General features: G+C 40.8%; 2 protein-coding genes and 1 long non-coding RNA gene across 5 annotated transcripts in view; 1 reads left to right on the top strand and 2 right to left on the bottom strand.

The window, feature by feature from the left end:
* Window positions 1-13,563, bottom strand: part of LOC109461787 (tubulin polyglutamylase TTLL4-like) — a 32,360-nt gene extending 18,797 nt beyond the window's left edge. Inside the window, exons 1-3 of one of the 3 annotated variants that reach the window (XM_019758189.1) lie at window positions 13,462-13,563; window positions 2,757-4,182; window positions 1,744-1,884 (exon numbers count right to left, since the gene is read on the bottom strand). In XM_019758189.1, coding sequence (XP_019613748.1) covers window positions 1,744-1,884; window positions 2,757-4,042 — 1,427 coding nt within the window. In that variant the 5' untranslated portion in view covers window positions 4,043-4,182; window positions 13,462-13,563. Of the gene's footprint in view, window positions 1-1,743; window positions 1,885-2,756; window positions 4,183-12,899; window positions 13,034-13,461 lie in introns of those variants that run through there. The other 2 variants (XM_019758188.1, XM_019758190.1) reach the window with 2 other exon arrangements.
* LOC109461791 (partner of Y14 and mago-like) overlaps window positions 13,503-19,519 on the top strand; it is a 15,884-nt gene continuing 9,867 nt past the window's right edge. Inside the window, exon 1 of the mRNA XM_019758193.1 lies at window positions 13,503-13,599. Coding sequence (XP_019613752.1) covers window positions 13,554-13,599 — 46 coding nt within the window. The 5' untranslated portion in view covers window positions 13,503-13,553. The remainder of the gene's footprint in view (window positions 13,600-19,519) is intronic.
* On the bottom strand, window positions 15,673-19,024 carry LOC109461793. Its single transcript, XR_002139711.1, has 2 exons — window positions 18,573-19,024; window positions 15,673-16,222 (listed from the first exon to the last, which is right to left on the bottom strand). It is a non-coding gene; the product is annotated as an uncharacterized LOC109461793 (long non-coding RNA).

Genomic DNA, 19,519 nt, shown 5'->3' with positions numbered 1-19,519 from the left:
TTTCCAGCGTGTAAACCGGCCCCACCTATCGTACGCACCTATCGTACGCAATTTGCGTACGCCACCTCGAAGGCAGGCGTACGATCGTGTACGATCGCCCAGCGGGGAGTCAGGATGCCTCCCCGCCTTGTGTAAACGCGACTGATCGTACGAACGGCGTTCGCAAGCACTTCCCTGTTGCAGGAGGTCAGGGGTCATATGCAAATTCCATTCTTCTTCCCGCGCCTGTGAAAACCCACGCCGTGTTACTGATCTTTACTCCGTTTTCTCTGATCCGTTTCGGTTTTCCTTTTGTTTTTTTATCGTATTTGATTTGTTTGTTGTTTTGCTGAGCCTGTTTGCTCGCGACTGCCGCAACTGACCATGGCAGAAGTGCGCAATAGCTCTAACTGTCACGTTCCCACACTGACCGATCGATCCCGCGCCTTGAGCTTGAATGATTGCAATGACTGCAAAAATTGCTGCCCGTTGGATCTCATGGTACCGCTCCCTGCGACGTCCAACCCTTCTTCTACGCAATGCCCGGCGACGCAAGTACATCCGCGAAAAGAAGAATAGCAACATCTGACGCATGAAGAACAGAAAAAGAGCCTGTTCTCCCGCCATTTTGAAAATAGCGCTATGTCAAAGCTCGCGGCGGGTCAAATGGGGTCACGATAGTGTGGAGCGCTGCGGGAGTCCCGGCGCTGTCCGTCCCGCTCCGTGTAAACCGAAACGGACGTACGATCGCGTGCGTACGCCATTATCGTACGCCAGGTTTTTGTCGTCGTGTAAACCGGGTCTATCCTTTTTGTCCCTTACTGTGTGTTCTAAGGAACTAGAAGGACCAATTCTCTTTAAGGCAATGCATACCCATCCAGATACAGGTTTAGAAACACTGGTGACAGAACACAGTTACAAATGTACTTGATTTATAAATGATGACTAGAAATTCTGCCCCTTGTATTCCTTGTATAGGTATATATAACTACAGGCAAAAATTTGGAACACTGAAGACATTGTTTCATTCTGTATATATATGTAGGCAAGGGGCTGGAGTCTGTCTGACATTGCAACACAATTTCTGAGAAATGCTGCTGGGCTCTGCTCCTAGGAGTGATTAATTTAAACCAAGACACACAGGGGAAACACACTGGAAACACAGTCTCTAATTGGCGAGAAGGAAACACACATTGGAAATGATTTTCTGCTCCAGTCAGAATCCTGTGACAGCTCCTTGTGTTTCCATGGGCGGAGAAGTTGGTCACGGATTATCTATATGTTTCCAGTGTGTTTCCTGTGTGTTACCTTTGGTCACACAGTGGAAACATAGGGGAAACACATTCTAGTATGTTTCCACTGTGTGTCCTAGGTTTGCGAGGGAGATTAAAAGTTCAAAATTCATTGTTTAAATATTAACACAACCTTTTGTGTTGACTTCATGGCTCCTATCATAGCATTTGGGGCTGTAATAGGATGCCTAGACCTGTTTCTATTTTTATTTTTTTGCGCCCTGTCGCTTCATGTTTTTTCTGATAAAATCCGAGAACCAACAAATTAAATTGGTGTGGCCTAAGTGTCAAAAAATAATAAAATTATTATTGTAGTACTTTCCTTTAGAAACGAAACATGATAAGTTTTTGCTGACATTCTACATATTTCATTTTATATTGTGCACCCAATTTGTAAGGTTGGGTGCACCAGTGCACCTGTTCCCAAAAATGAATTTTGAGCCCTGTAAAGGCAAACAGAGAAAACCTTTACCCTTCAGGGTCCTCGTAAATGGAGTCCTCGTTTTCCTCCCCTTCTTCCACATCACTCCACTCATCATCCAGGTCATCTGGGTCAAAGGTCACCGGATCCACCTCCTTACCAGGGGCGGAGACTGCACCGTCGCCAAAATCTCTGTAAACCAGGAAAATAGAAATAGTGACCCAAGAGGTCACGGGTTCGAATCCTGCCCGATGTCACCGATCTTGTTCTCTTGGGAAAGGCATTTTACATGACTTTCCTCATTTCACTCAGGTGGAAATGAGTACCTAGCTTTGGTTAGGGATGTCCCTTGGATAGGACGCTAAGTAGAGGTCCCGTGTTTGGGAGAGCCACACCCCAGGCATGTTAAAGAACCCACCACACTTATCAAAAAGAGCAGGGGTCCTTTCCGGTGTGAGTGGTTTAAACAGTTCAGTCTGGTCTTACACAGCTTATACTTACATTTATATCATACCCGGGCCGCGATAACGTTCGATAACGGGTTCCGGACCGGGCCGTACTTTACGGTACGGCCCGGTCCGGAACCCGTTATCGAACGCTTCCATGGCTTCCATAAAACGATTCGAACGCGTTTCGCCCTAACCGCGAGTGCCCCTTTCGAAAATTCGAATACAGAATCCGGACGTTGGAATTGATGTTGTTGCATTTTAGGGTTCAATGGCACCAACTTTTGGCTCATCTTGCATTGAAAGGCGTGTTTTCTTGGGTGGGTATGACATAAATAAAATACAACACGGGGTATTCCGCATCGCCCTCGGTCCTAGCCCTCCCGCGAGTTGGGCCGATACCTCGGGCGATACGGAATACCCCGTGTTGTATTCTATATGTACAAAACTAGTGTGTTGCGCCTAAAGGCAGTTTACTGGTTATGCAAAACAAACTTACCTACTAGTACTAGTATCTTAACAACTTTGTAACAAATTGTTCATCCAAAACAATTTGTCCTGGTAAGTTGTATCATACGTCTTTAGTGTTTATAACATTACAAAATATGTTCCACCCACCTTTCCACATGCTTAGTCCCAGAGGTCTTGGCTCCTTGCAAACTTTTCCCAAACGGTGCCTTGTCTTGTTTTGAATGAAGCTGAGAGTTTGGTGCAATCTTGGCCCGTGGTGAACTGTTTACACTGCCAGGTTGTGAGCCCTCTCCCTTTACTCCAATGGTCCCTGAGCTCTGCTTTTTTACAAGGTTCGGTTTGCTACCAATGGTAGTCTTCGTTTCTACTCCAGTCGTCTTCACATTAGCAGCACTGGAGTTCAACGATTTGTTCTTCAAAACAGCAGTATTAGGACCAACCTTGGGTTTACCATTGGGCGGCAGCGGTGGCTTGTTATTTGCCGTGGCTGTGATACTTGTAGTACTGTCCTTGCTAAATGACGTTCTACTTCTGACAGCGTTGAGATTGGCTAGGATGAAGTTTTTCTGTGGGATTGGGTTTGTGTCAATCTTGTTCTTGGTTGCTGGAGAGGGATCAGAGTATAACCTCCTCCTAGCGTTAGCAGCATTAGAAGTAGAGGAGGACTCCTGTACTCTTCCTTGTGGGGAAGATCCAGTACTGGAAGACTTGTTGGATAAGGGTGATGTCCTATTGGACTGGCTTTGGTTCTCCTTGATAGGAGAATTCGAGCTTTGTAGACTGGAACTGATAACAGATGTGTTGGAGTTTCTCCTGGAATTGCCCTTTGAGTTAGGAGAACTCGTACTGACTTGCTGGCCAGTTTGAGAGCTCCTTCGACTGACGGGTGTGGAGCCTTGGGAGGAGGTTCTGGGACTGTTTCCCACTGACGAGTCTTTCCCACTCGGAGACACACGATTTATGGGCGTTTTCTGACTGGGCGGTTTTGGCTGTAGCTGCATTTTGGCACTGTTGGGTCGTATGAAGGCACCAGAGATGGGTATAACTGCAGGCCTGCCTGGCGTCACCATGTTGGGTGTGGAGTTCGTTGCCTTCATACCTCTACTAGTCTCAGGACTTGTTGGGTCTTCCACGTCTTTTGCACTGACAGGCCGTGTGTAAGGGTTTCCCGACGTGCCTTTCGTTGGTGACTGTTTCGTGTTTGTGTTGTTAGCGGCGAGAGCGCCGACGCGATAGCTCACACCGTTTGGCGGAGCGGGGTTGGCTGCTTTCTGCCCCTGAAGTTGAGAGTAGTGTACCTTCACGGTGTGGTTCAGCGGGTACTTCAGGAGGGGACGGTCAGTCTGCTGACGCAGGGGCAGCTGCTTCTTCTGGACCAGCGCGAGCTCCGACAGAGTCTTCTCCAGTCCCGCTTTTCCCGTGATGGCGTCCATGGTTGTCAGATTAAACCTACGCAGCAGTTAATGTCTGCCATCTTCCAGTCCTGAGAAGAATCAATGCACTTCCAGCTGCTATACAGACTTGTTGATGCACATTTCTTCTTCACCGTGGTTTTATTCAAGGTTCCAACTGACTGGAAATAAAAAAGAAGATAGTCATGAAATCATGAGGTAAAATCCTTCAAAATAGAAGTTAGTAGAAACGGTGACAATCTTTCTGTGTTCTTACAAACAATTCTTGTTACCCTAATGACCAAGCAGTACTGACGAAATGAAATCATAAGGTAAACCCTTCAAACTAGAATTTAGTAGAAACGCTGACAATCTTTCTGTGTTCTTACAAACAATTCTTGTTACCCTAATGACCAAGCAGTACTGACGAAATGAAATCATAAGGTAAACCCTTCAAAATAGAATTTAGTAGAAACGCTGACAATCTTTCTGCGTTCTTACAAACAATTCTTGTTCACGCTGATAACCAAGTAGTACTGACCGTACCCAGGTAATGCAAACAACTGGGGTCTCCAGGTTTTCTTTATAGAGTCCCTGTATGACAATGTGGAGCCGCTAATAGGTTTACTCACATCGACCAACCCAAACACAAACACACACGACACGGCTCATCACTGGTTACGGCTTTACAGGGATACAACTGGACCATACTGGTAACGACAGCAGGCAAACAGTGGGCACAAGTAGCTAGAGACAGGGTAAAGAGAGGTGTAACACTTACAAGTCGTCATTCAAGGTCTGTCAACAAATCTTAGCAAAGAAACTCTTACAAGTATGAGGTGAACACTTGAGAAACATGAAAAAAAGGTCCAATTAAGAAAAGGTTAAAGTGCAGATATAGATTGAAGACCGGTCAGATCACAACATGTATTATAATATAGTTTCAACTTTTTGTGGTCAAGTAGCTATTATCACGTCATTTTGTACTTTTCTAATTCTACCTAATATGAACAAAAAGCCATCTACACAACTAGTGATGCATAACCTAAACCCAATTTTAGGTTCAGGTCCGGATTCAAGTCCAGAGGTTTAGGTTCAGTTCCGGACTTACACCTAAACCCATGGCATATACAAAATTGCATGTTGGCAACCTTGCGGATGGTTTTAGGTGGTTTGGAAAGAAAAGGGGTATGTGAAATGGTCTTTTATGGTAATAAGTCCGGACTCGTTTCTTGAATTTTAGGGTTTTTTTGGACTTGAACCTGAATATTCTTACAAGTCCGGATCCAAGTCCAGTGAACCGGTATGCATCACTATACACAACAAAAAACATTCTTAGTAACTGTATCTTTCCCCTTTGTATATTAACATTCCCATAGTGACAAAGGTCTGAAGAGTGAACAGTCTTAGCCTTTTAAAGTCTATCGACCAAGGGTTAAGAAGTCTCAAAGTCCAGCTTGTACACACTCAGAACTCTACGTATTGATTTTTACAAATGTTTAACCCTTATTACTGAGCAGATGTTCTACGTAAGTGTTACTTTGCAACAGGTGCTCTTTGATTTTTGTGTACTGAAACAGTCTCCAAGTCCAGGGTATATAGTTGCTACATTAAGGCCACACAAATTTAATTTGTTGGTTCTCGGATTTTTTCATAAAAAATATGAAGTGACAGGCAAAAAAAATAATAATAAAAACAGGTCTAGGCATTGTATTCTAGCCTCAAATGCTACGATAGGAGCCATGAAGTCAACACAAATTAAATGAAGGCTGGGTTAATATTTAAACAATGAATTTGAACTTTTAATCATACCAATGCATTGATAGATTGAAAAACGGTAGGAACTTAAGGAAGAAAAGGACTTTCCTCAACAGTTGGGGGCAAAATATGAGCATTTTTGAGTTGATTCAGAACAAGAATCTTTTTTTTTTTGCAAATCAGAATAAAATGAAGAGGCGAATCCAAGAACCAACAAATTAAGATGCCGTGGCCTACAAATGTAGGTACGTGGCTCTAAGTGTCTCACACAAGAAGTAGGATGTTGCTACCAACAAACGTGGGATTCTAACTTCTTGAACCACTTCAGATGACAACTGATTGACAGGTGTTGACTCAGAATGAGACAAATAATCTTGCCCAGAAGCTAATTCCGGTACGGGCAGTTCATACTGTGTGCTCAGTGGCCAATTATTCCCTACAGGAGTGGCCGACATTGTCAAAACTTGTGAAAACAACTTGCTAAGGCCACACCAATTTAATTTCTTGGTTAACGGATTTTTCTAGAAAAATGATGGAGCGGGCGGGCGAAAAAAAAATAAAATATTAGGCCTACTAGTAGGCATCCTATTATGGCCCAAAATGGTACGATAGGAGCCATGAAGTCAACACACCAGGCTGGTTCAAAATTTAAACAATGAACTTTGAACTTTTAATTTAATGATACCATTGCATTGAAAAATGGAATAACTGTAACAACTAGGATGAAAAAGACTGTTTTCAACTGTTCAGGGCAAAATATGAGCATTTTCCAGTTGATTCTGAATTTTTATTTTAATTTGCAAATCAGAAAAAAATGAAGCGGGCGAATCCGTTAACCAAGAAATTAAATTCGTGTGGCCTAAACTTGGAGATGTTTGCATTTAGTCCACAATTATGGTACGGAAGTATTACACTGTTGATATCTCATTTAGTTTTTTTTAAACATTCCTCTGCCAATACAATAGTACATTTCTATAAGACCACACCAATCCAATTTGTTGGTTCTTGGATTTTTTTCAGAAAAAAAAGCAACTTACAGGGCAAAAAAAATAAAGAATAAAAACAGGTCTAGGCATGCTCTTTTAAAAAAAAGTCCTATAGCCCCATATGCTACGATAAGAGCCATGAAGTCAACAAAAGGCTAGGGCTATATCTAAATAATTCATTTTGAACTCTTAATCAAACCGAATTTAATCAATGCATTGATAGATGGAAAAAATGTAACAAGTAGGAAGAAAAGGACTTATCTGAACTGTTGGGGACAAAATATGAGCATTTTTAAGTTGATTCAGAACCAGAATCTTTTTTTCTTTTTGCAAATCAGAAAAAGATGAAGAGGCGAATCCGAGAACTAACAAATTAAATTGGTGTGGCCTAAGAGATCTAGAGGTATAGAAATTTCTAGGTATAATTCTTAAAGTTTTCTAATTCTAACAACACACAAAACAAAACAGTTCAAACATTATAAAGTGTTATCTTTGGAAGAAAACAGTACTACGTACAGTCTAGTCCCCCCCCCCAGATTTCGAACCTCCATAGGGGGTACACAATGGCTTTTAAACTGTTGCACCATCAAAAAAAAAATTAGGTCATGGCAGTAAGTGTAGAAACCCAACACCACCTCCCATCTAAAGTACCAACCCTATTTGTTCCCATAACAACAAGGTCCTAATTTCATTCCTATGCCGTACTGAAACTTAAATACCTGTTTGTATACCCACCTGTAAAATCATCCATCGTAGATTAAAAACACATTAAGTTTGAATAAAAGATGACCTCCCGATTTTTAAAGTCCATTTTGTTGAGTAACTATCTGTTGATAGCTGGTTGCTAAGGCAGTTCTTTCAAGAGCCTTTCAAGTTTCAAACCTTTTTTTTGCGATGGACCACTGTAAGGGACATAAATTTTTCAAGCTTATCGACTATTTTTAAGTTAGCTCCATGATCTGACACCTGAGTGATGAAACGTTGTACAAGCAGTTTTCCAACATTGACATCGCAAATTTAAGTGTTCTCATGCAAGTTTTACTTTGTCAAACTGTATTGCATGATTTGGATCACTAGAAATTGGCAGAGTCTGACCAAAAAAGAAAGCAAAAAAGATAATCCCTACCTACTGACCTATCTATTTTTTCAGGACTGAAACAGGAAACACAACATTTTTTTCCGATGCCTTAGCTCTACAACAGTATCTATGTCCACATGCAGCGTGCAAAATAGTAGTACCTGGTTGCCCAGTTGCCCCGGGCAACCAAATTTTACTTGGGGCAACCTATTTTTGAACCTAGGTAGCCCAGTGTGCTACCTGAATTTTAAGAATGCCCCCCCCCAAATCATACCCACTTGGCTTGCACCACTGTATCTGGCAGATGCTTTTTAATTTTAGGTATTAATGGCTATTACTAGTATCAGTTAACTAAAGGCTGTTAGAAATATTGTCAAAGGCTTTTAAATGTATGTAACATTACTTAATTTGAGGAAAGTAGTAACTTATACGTTATAGGTGGGGTAACCTGAAATTAGGCAACCTGGTTCAAAAAAGTATTTTGTACACTGACATGTAACTGTACCCCCCCCCCTCCACCCCCCTGCATCAGTACTGCGTTGTTCTGTGTTTACCTGTGAGTTACCTGTACAGGTGTACAGTACACAATGTCGGCCCGTCAGAATCACCTCATGTTTACTTTGTGTGTTTATCTGTTGACAGTGTCTCCCTGATAACCCACCCCCAAACAACACTCTCACGCATGCCGTTAATTGAAGTGTCTCCATGTTGTTGTGAGTTCCACATGGGGAGCACAGAGTTCTAGCTAGCACGAAGTAGCGTAGGGGCCCCTACGCTATAATTTTCACCCCCTACGCTACATTTTCAATACAGCATAGGGGCTTTGTGGCTGTATTTTTTTGTTCAAGAATGCCAGATCAAATGTGAAAAATTACCAATCAAGGATACATTGTACATACCTTAGAAATAACATTTTTTCCCTTTGGGTATCCCTCAAATGGCCTGTTTTTCTATCTCAATTTTTTTAAATTTAAAAGCTCCGCCCCATCCCCCCTCTCAGTCGCTTCGCTCCCTTGACATGCGGCCAGTATCACTACACTAAAATTAAAATCCTAGCTAGAACCTTGGAGCACATTGGCAGAACATACTACACCTGCGCAAAACCCCAATTTCTCACAGTTTTCATTGAATTTTGCCTGTTGCAGACAACATTTTTCCGACATACATGTAAGACCACACCAATCTAATTTGATGGTTCTCGGATTCACCTCTTCATATTTTTCTGATTTGCAAAAAAAAAAAAATTCTCATATTTTGCCTGCAACCATTGAGGAAAGACTTTAAAAATAAATCCAGTACTAGTTTTGCCACCGTGAAATTTCATTGGATAAATTTTTACGTATTAGTTACTTTTGTTACATTATTGTAACCATTGGTTACGGTACTTTAGAATCTGTGAAATGCCCTGGTTAAAGAATAAACACGACTACCAAAGTTCTCATTTTTGGAATCTTGGATACCAAAGAAAATATCTGCTGTAACACAAATAAAGCTGTTCCGTCATTTTTTTCAATGAAAAATACCACACAACATTCTAGAGTAAATTTGTCTTTAGAAGTGTATGCACATATCAACTTAAAGTGTAAGTCATATAGAATAATGGTTAAACTATTACAGGTGCGGTATTGTTACATTATATGACCTTCAACAATTGACATAATTACCTTTGATATTGGTTATTCAGGTCTTTGTTTGCCAAGCACGCATAGCGTCTAGCAACAGGACAATTCCCACAATTACAATGGCACAAAAATGAATTACAGTCACGGATACTCTATTTATACTTTGTCTCTTAACACCACAAATGATATAAATTTGGCACATTAAATCCTAGGATACACACTTTTGTACTTAGTAGGTTTCTTGTTTTGTAGGTAGAAAGAAAAGGGAGCCTGGCTACCTCCTTTTAACGTGGTTGCTTGCTTTGAGACCAGGTGGCATTACTTGTAAATTTATGACTGTTAAGTTGTGTAATATATCAATATACATCAAAGAGATTTGTATATAGGTACATGAACAATCATGGTGCCAATATACATTTCTATCCACTGCTTTTTACAAAATTAAAAATATAATTGTTATCTCCAGGAGTTTGTTCATGTTTTGCTGCCTTGACAACATGCCTGTCTCCTCACATATTGTCCATATTCAATCTTATGTGTTGTATGTAGATACCTTATTGCATACAGGAATGCACATGTATAGATTCTTATTCATGAAAGAGACAGAGATGTATATTGTATGCATTGACTCAATGCATACAATATACATCTGTCTCTCTTATGAATATTGACCCAAAAAACATTAGTGGCGTAAATTTGAAAGTAGCATGTTCGAATACTACTACAGTATGTAGTGAACTTGCTTTTTTCTTTTTGCGAGGCATAAAAGTGTTAAACATGTGATTCAGGCTGAATGACAAGATTTAAACAGGAACTATACTGTAGTATACAGCTCCAGATGTCTTACTGAGGGACAACTATGGTGTGATAGACGTCAGTTAGCTTGAAGAATGAATTTAGGATTGCCAACTAAAGAGTGCTAAGCAACAAAGTCACCCAGGGCTCGAAATTCATTTTTGAGAATAGGTGCAGTCACCCAACCTAAAAAATTACAGATCTTGGGAGCTAACCTCAAAATCTTACACAAGTACTTACAGCAAAGATTTTATTAATTCTGACACTTAGATGCCAAGAATATGCTGTATACTATTATACAGTATGTACAAAAATACCTACAAAAATATTTGGGTGCACCAGTGCACCCACAGAAAAAAATTGGGTGCACAGCTCCAAATTTGGGTGCACTTTTAAAGGTGCACATGCACCCAGTATTTCAAGCCCTGAAAGCCAATTTGTAAGGTTTTCCATTTTGATTCTGGACATGCGTGCCTGAGTCAGTTTGATAGACACGTATGAACAAATAGCTACAAGACATGACATTATCTTATCATGTTCATAAGTCATAACTTTTCCATCTGACTGACTTGTTGAACAACGCATTTAAACAACAAAACAAATGCCTGACACTCAACTGCACTTCACGGCCTTATACGCCAGACTATACAACTTTTGTTCGCAAAAGTCTTCCTAAAAATAGTTTAGTCCAAGTCACATATGTGGGAACAACCTGTTTCAAATGCTTCTAAAGGGATCAAGGTTGTTAGAGAAAGTTAAACGTTACCTCAAGTACTTTTGAGTCAGAGTGCCATTTGGTATTCTGTCAGCATGCTCCTAAGAGGTTGGAGAGCTTTTCTTCACAGACTTGCATTGTAAACCTATTAGTAATAGCTACAGTGGACACTTAGGGCTAGCATAATGGGTTAACTACGTACATTTGTACATGGAATAACAGAGTTCAGCAGTTTGCTACAGTGAAGTTACCAGATGTGTGTGTGTTCCAGTCTGAACCTTGAGCACGTATTCCTGTGACTTAAGTGATTTATTACTAGTATATCATTTCTGTGCTGCCCCTGACTTCAGGTTTGGCGGTAGTACAGTGTCAATACAGAAACTCATCATAATTCACAATTTTAAAGATTACAGACCAGAAGAGAACAAGAAATAGCCATGCATTCAAGTACCAGAGTTATCAACCAAGGATCGAGGTGTTTAAGAATTCATTCTTTCCTAGGACTATCGCAGAGTGGAACTCACTGTCAGTGTCACCAAGTACTAGTACAGTAGGGGCATTGTCAATAGATAGCTTTAAACAATGTCTAGAGCTAGAAGTTCAAGGGTTAGGTGTAACAAGTCGATCGGTGTAATATAGCCAGCTGCCGCTGCGCCGCGTGCCTGCGAAGCTGGTGTGTTACGCCGAACGGCGGTTATACCGGCTATACTGATACAGATACAGATTAGAATGCCCTTGACCTACAGATGGTCAGATGAAGGTAAACAACAAGGCAAGAAGTTACTAGTAGTCATGTACATGTACATACATGTCAATGTTTGTCTTTTTTTCATAATATATAAGGGCATTTCACATTTGGTAGTAGTTTAACTTTTAGGCTTGGCACCGTAGGGGCATACGATATGTATCACATTAGGCCACACCAATTTTTCACCATTAGGCCACACAGATTTTTCTAGGCATCCTATTATGGCCCAAAATGGTACGATAGGAGCCATGAAGTCAACACTGGTTCAAAATTTAAACAATGAATTTTGAACTTTGCAACTGCATTGAAAGATGGAATAACTGTAACAACTAGGAAGAAAAGGACTGTTTTCAACTGTTTGAGCATTTTGCAGTTGATTCTGAATTTTTATTGTTATTTGCAAATCAGAAAAAAATGAATTCGTTAACCAAGAAATTAAATTGGTGTGGCCTTAGGCACTGGATGAATTTGAGGCTTCCGAAGAATTGACCCGTTCTTAAAAGTACGTGAACCAAAGATCTACCCCCCACAACACTCATCATATGATCCAGTATACAAAACACTTGAAGCACGGCAGCCTTGGTTAGTGTATCCTTCAGTCTGTGGTACTAAAACAGGCCCTATCACCTTACCTGTCAACAATGACAGACACACTGCTGGGCTATAGTTATGTCTTCTATGTCAATGTTTCTACAGTTTAGCATTACACCACAATATTATAAGCTTCACCTTGTCGTAAAGTCTGCAAAACATAACAGCTTTGCAAGAAAGAGTGCATGAGAATTGATAACACAAAATAACTCTTACCTATCCATGCTTTCATTTTTAGAGTGTGTGTATTACTATTATAGCACTATTACTAGTTCTGTATAACAATTTTGCTGCATGGACAGACTCCAAAATGTAACAAGTAGTCGTTTACAGTATTGGTCCAAAACACAACATCTGCAGATAGAACACTTGTCATCTCTTCTTCTAGCTTTTCTTAGATCAATATATCAAGACCTTAAAGTATTACTTAAACCTCACACCAACACTGACCTTACTTACTTAAATAAATCATGATCGTAGCATATGCTGTGTACTGGTATGAACATTAATCTTAACATTACTGTACATTATAACTAGTACAGGATCTTTAACTGCTGTTTACAGACAGTTTAGGTCTACTGTAGATACAAATGAGTCCTTGCCTACCTTAGGATCACAGTGTGTACCCAAAAACCGTCCATGTTGGGGTGTACGTTATGAGGAAACCCTACAAGTTGCCGACAGGTATACAGGTGAGTACAGGTACGTTTACTCAAACAGGTGAGCAGTACTGAAAGCTGACACTTCGTTTCGCGCTCCTGACATGGCAACGGCGGTCACGTGCCGACAGGTGAGCCAATAGCCAGGTGAGCCGCCGGCCCTTTTGTACTGCCGCCTTCTCACCTTTTTGTTTACCCTCCCCACACGGTACAATAGGCGGGCTGAACGAACCGGCCCCCGCGGTTCAAAACTCTGACCTGACCGGCAACCGACCCCTGCCCGAACTTCTCGGCTTATTTTTCCAAAATAATAAAAGAACTCGTTAAAATGTTAGAGAGTTTACCATGCCGCATGGTCACAATTTTGTAGTACAACTTTACACTTTCCGTAACTTCAACAAAACTTCGCTGCAACTTCCCAAACTCTTCCACGGCAATCATGTGAGTGTTATTTATCAAATAAAGTCATCAATGAGTTAGTAAATCTAGTTAGTGGGACAATATCTCACCTGGAAAGACTGAGGAGTAGAAACAGCCCGGCCAAGTCCTGCCGGAATATTCTAACTTCCGTGAATCTGACCTTTGACACTACTATCCCACTATGCTTCAGGAAAACATGGCGGAGGCAGTCACAGATGATGTCACTGGTCAGTGTTTAACCCTTATTTTCCACCGATTTCTGTAATATTATACGATCATAACAGTCGACAATGATAGAGAAGTGTTTGGAAACTATCCTGAGAAAGTTAGGTGACTGTATGAGATCGGCAAGTGACCATGCCGCACTGTAAACCATTGACTGTATACTAAGCATATGACAGGGAGAGGATTGGCATTATGTATTGTTACAGCCAAATATTTAAATACAGCGTGCAAAATACCTGGTTGCCCAGTTGCCCCGGGCAACCAAATTTTACTTGGGGCAACCTATTTTTGAACCTAGGTACCTAGGTAGCCCAGTGTGCTACCTAAATTTTAAGAATGCCCCCCCCCCCAATTTTAGGTATTTATAATATAATGGCTATACTAGTATTTAACTAAAGGCTGTAAGAAATATTGTCAAAGGCTTATGTATGTAACATTACTTACAATGTAAGTTGGGGAATGTAGTAACTTATAGGTGGGGCAACCTGAAATTCTGATGGGCAACCTAATTTCTGCCATAGGTTGCCCACTGCCAACCTGGTTCAAAAAAAGTATTTTGTACGCTGGAATATTTACAGGTTTGCAGTATGCAAAACCTGTTCTATTTTAGGTGGATTTTGTGGGCGCCGCCATTTTGTTTCCCGTCATGCAATGGGGCAGGTCAAAGTTTGCGAGTAAGGTGCATTGTGGGATCTGTCACCGGGTCACAGTGTAAAGACGACACCTAGCGGTATGTTTGGAAAGAGCAGTAACTGAAAGCGTACCTGGTTGTGTGTTCATTTTGGCAGGAGTGTATAGAGGCGTTGGCTTTGACGTAATATAAGTGAGTCTGATTATGTATTGCACTTGACGTAATTTTCTTAGCATGACGGGAAGGAAACATGGCGGACCTATTGAGGCGGAACTTTTAAGTTTTTTAGGGGATGATGAGGCTTTGGTATTAGTTGGGTGGTCTTGTGGATCTTGTCGAGGCCGAGCCTAGGGACGACAGATTGTCCTCAAGTACAGGGTTAGTAGGTGGGATAATGGCATGACGTTTTGGTATTACATGTAGTAGGGTGGTCTTGTGGATCTTGTCGAGGCCGAGCCGAGGCCGAGCCTAGGGACGACAGATTGTCCTCAAGTACATGGTTAGTAGGTGGGATAATGGCATGACGTTTTGGTATTACACGTAGTAGGGTGGTCTTGTGGATCTTGTCGAGGCCGAGCCGAGGCCGAGCCTAGGGACGACAGATTGTCCAACAAGTACAGGGTTAGTAAGTGCGATAATGACTTGAAGTTTTGGTATTAGTAGGGTGGTCTTGTGGATCTTGTCGAGGCCTAGCCTAGGGACGACAGATTGTCCAACAAGTACAGAGTCAGTAGGTGGGATAAATGGCATGACGTTTTGGTATTAGTAGGGTGGTTTTGTGGATCTTGTCGAGGCCGAGCCTAGGGACGACAGATTGTCCAACAAGTACATGGTTAGTAGGTGGGATGATGACATGAAGTACTGGGTTAGTACGTTCAATTGATGATGAAGTTGGGGGATGTGATTTTGTCCATCTGATTATTAAGCATCCTGAAACCTGTCCTGCCTAACATTCATAACAGAATAGTTCCTTTTTTTGTCTGACCTAGGACCTAACTCTAGGAAGTGACAAACTGAGGAATGACACAGACACTTGCTTTGGTCAAGACTTTTAGACTTGACCTCTGACCTTGCAGTGGAAGACACCTGTACTAGGTCACTTATTACAGCCGTACAGCCAGGGAACTCCTGTTGCACATGGTCATTGGATATTGTACAAAAACTATGCAGATGTTCTGCTATAAATACCATACATGCCTCCCTTGTATTTAAGAGATTATTGTATAGCAGTGAATCATTGAACTTATTTGGCCGTTGTACTCGTTAGTTTGATAACTGGATATACCGAATAACAGCAATCAGTTTCGATTACAATACATGTATAGACTGTCTATCATCCTCCAGTCTTAAAGCCTGGCTACTGGAGAAGCCCAATGTAATAAAATAAGTGACAATACAATTGAACTAGTTGTTGTTATAATGACTGCTGTTCTTTATGCTCAAATGTTACTGTCCTTGTACTAGGACATATGATGGATCCAGACAATCAAACAATTTGGTCAAGGGGTGGTCCTCTGGCTAATGTCTTCAGACATTATGACATTTTGTATCGATCATGCGGACTGTATTGTCTTTTGCGTCCTTATACTGGACATCGAAGAGCACGTTCACATTGGCTTCGTCACATCAGCTGTGCCCGGACTGCCGGTCATCGGTCTCAGGCGGTGTGACTGGCCTCACAGCTCTCCCAGGACCGGCAATGGATGTCTCAGGGCCGGGGATGTAGACGTTGGTTGTTTCGGGGGATGGAGGGTGTGTCCGGCGGTGGCGGAGGGTGTGTCCGGCGGTGGCTTGACGTGGACGGTCTGCTCCGTAATGCAAGGGAAGGAGAGAAAGTGCCCGGGGAAGTACATCCCGGGCCAGATGGATGGGTGGCTGACGTGTCAGGTCCATCAGTGGTCAGCTTCCCTGGATCAGGAACGGAAGAGACGGTGCCCGTTGGCCGCCGTGTGCCCCGTTATGACCATTCTTGGCCGTGGGTCGCTGCATGTACACTGAAAAAGAAGAAGACATGTGCCCCTTGAACATTTTCAACCTCACAACCAAATGTAACCACTGGTGACGTCGGTATTGACCCAGAACATTAAAAAAGGCAGGGGTCGGTTTGTCTAAAATAATAACAGAAAAATAATCGTTTTCTCTAAAAATATTTTAAAAATGATCTTTTTCTCTAGAAATACTAACAAAAATAATCGTTTTGTATAAAATAATTGCAAAAACAATCTGAAATCAGAAATACCTTTATTGTAAACTATTCACATCAATTTTAAATACACGCCTAACAACTTATTTAGATGAGAATAAACTAGTCTCCCCCAACCAGGCCGGCTTCAGAAAAAAATTCAGTACAAATGATAACCTCTTTGTTTTAGACTCGCTAATTACGAAATATTTCCATAACAACAAACGCCTTTATTCATGTTTCATAGATTTTAGAAAGGCATTCGACACTGTCTGGAGAGAAGGGCTCCGTTTCAAATTACTAAATTCGGGAATAGGGGGGAATTTCTATAAATTGATCAAATGCTTGTATAGTAAACCCGAAACTTGCGTCAAAACAAAATCTGGCCTTACACCGCCATTTGTGACCGATAAGGGTGTCCGACAGGGGTGTAACTTGAGCCCCACCCTTTTTAATTTATTTATCAATGATTTAGTTAAGGAGTTAGATAATTCAGAATGTATGCCACCTACTTTATATAATCTATATGTCTCTTGTTTATTGTATGCTGATGATGTTGTAATACTTTCAGAATCAGACAAAGGTCTGCAATCGGCCATAAATAGATTAAGTAGCTTTTGCGACAAATGGAAGCTACAAGTAAATTTGAAAAAAAAAAACTGTTATTTTCAACAAAGCAGGTCGTTCATTTCCAAAGCAAAAGTTCTACTTTGAAAACAACACAATAGACAACGTTCCCTCTTATTGCTATTTAGGCCTAACCCTCACATCATCAGGTAGCTTCACCCTAGCTAAAAAGCAGCTGTCACTGAAAGCACGTAAAGCCATTTATACTAGTTTTAAAACTATTATTCGTTAAACAGTATCACCTCGTAGCCTCCTAAAGATATTTGACACATGTGTAAAGCCGATACTACTGTATGGATGTCAAATATGGGGGGACTGAACAACAACATGATACCTCACCAATCGAAAATGTACACAACCAGTTCTGTAAAAATGTTCTTGGTGTTTTTAGAAATAGTAGCAACGTCGCATGTAGAGCAGAATTAGGTAGATTTCCTTTAGATATAGATATTTGTATATATGTAGTTAAGTTCTGGTTTCGCCTAGTCCAAATGGATACAACCTCACACCCCCTTCAAAGGGACGCACTGCTCTTACAAAAAAGCCTTCCGACAAATACCCGTAGACGAACTTTATTGCAACGTGTTAAAGACATATTAGATCACAATGGATACTCCTTTTTGTGGCATTCCAATAACTCACATTGTGACCCCGAACATGTCGGGAAAATGCTGAGAAGTAGACTTACAGATATACATATACAAACATTTTTTCACACTTTGTCAACTGATAGTGGTAAGTTAAGATTTTATTCAAAATGTAAAACCATGTACAACATAGAACGATATCTTAATCTTGCAGATTTTGAACTACGATCAGCCATTAGCAAAATTAGAGTTAGTGCCCACCCTCTGGAAATAGAGAGAGGCCGTTATAGAAGGCTACCTGTACATGTATGTGAAAGAATTTGTAAATATTGTAGTGCAAAGGCTGTGGAAGACGAAATACATTTTATCTCAAACTGTTCCTTTCATAACAACGCTCGAAATGAGTTGACTATTCAAACTTCTACAATTTATCCCAATTTTACTAAACTTACAGACAAAGAAAAGACTATTCTTCTTTTAACTTCCCAAAACCCACTAATTTTAGAAAAGGTGGGACATTACGTCTTCCATGGTTTAAAGAAGAGAAGTCAAACCCCTTAGACATAGTTTTAGACATAATTATATAGTTTTAGACAACTACCTCTCATTATGTAAATCTTAGTTATTTCATACTAGTACTCTGTTTCATTGTTCTTTTATGTTTGTAATTTGCAATTAGCCCTCGGGCACGAATTTGCAATAAACTTTCATCATCATCATTGTACATTCATGCCTCGACTGGCTAGGTACAGGTCAATACATACATACATACATACATATATACATACAACTACTAGGCTAATACAAAGTGTTCTAGTCAATTTCTGTATAAAATAATAACAGAAAAATAATCGTTTTATATGAAATAATAACAGAAAAATAATCATTTTCTATAAAGAAAATTACAGAAAAAAATTATCGGTTTCAATAAAATAACGGTGTACAAACCAGGCACAATGCGCAGGCTCACTTTCTGGCCCCTGCCTACAGCTCCACCGGGACCGGTAACGGATGTCTCAGGACCGAAGATGTAGACATCGGTTGTCTCGGAGGATGAGGGTGCGTCCAGCGGCGGCTTGATGAGAACGATCTGTGCTCTCCAAGCAGAGGTTGGCGGGGAAGATTACAACCTGAAGAAGAAATACTAGGATGTTTGTCGAGAACGTGCAATTTAATGATAGTCTCTCAGATGATTATAAATGACGAATCATTGGCTAAGATTACATCGCATGTCTATAGAGTCCATTCCAAGTCACCGTGCGGGTTTTTTAATCATATTTCTAATATTTTCCAATTAGTTTCAAATAATTCAAAAATATTATAAATATTCTGAAATTATTATAAAAAATGGAAGTACCTGAGTAGCATGTTTTCGAAAATGTTAGAATCATTTGCAAAAATTTTGAAAGTGGCAATCAAATGGGATCTTAATTTCAAAATGTTTACAAACACAATTTGAAATTCGAAAAGTTTCGAAATTTTTCGAAAAGAAGAAGATATCAATCAAGCGCTAATCCCCGATCCACAGGCGGCTGTCTATGTTTAGACCTCGCGCGGCGGGACGTCCGCGGCCATCTGGACGGGCGGATCGCAGTTTTTCCCAGCGCCAGCCTTGTCGGCGATTTTCTACAGCGCGTGCTTCGTATTTTCGTCGGTTTCAACAAGCTTCAGCTTATTTATCGGGCTTGATTTCTAGCGCTGTTTTGTGTTTTACCGGCCAATGTTAGCGCGGTGCGTATATATATGGAAATGGCCCATGGAAACCCAGCTCGGTACGCTGACTTCCGGGTATCGCGGGTTTATTTTTATCTGGCTCGAACAACAAAATTACACTACAAATCGGCGCATAGAAATTGTCCCGAAAATTCTTTTAGAGTCTAATCACCCTTTCTTTG

This window comes from Branchiostoma belcheri, unplaced genomic scaffold, assembly GCF_001625305.1.
Source record: "Branchiostoma belcheri isolate BF01 breed outbred unplaced genomic scaffold, Haploidv18h27 scaffold96, whole genome shotgun sequence".
NCBI classification, from domain to species: domain Eukaryota; kingdom Metazoa; phylum Chordata; class Leptocardii; order Amphioxiformes; family Branchiostomatidae; genus Branchiostoma; species Branchiostoma belcheri.
The sequence above is the reverse complement of the archived record's forward strand: the minus strand, read 5'-3'. Positions and strand labels throughout refer to the sequence as shown.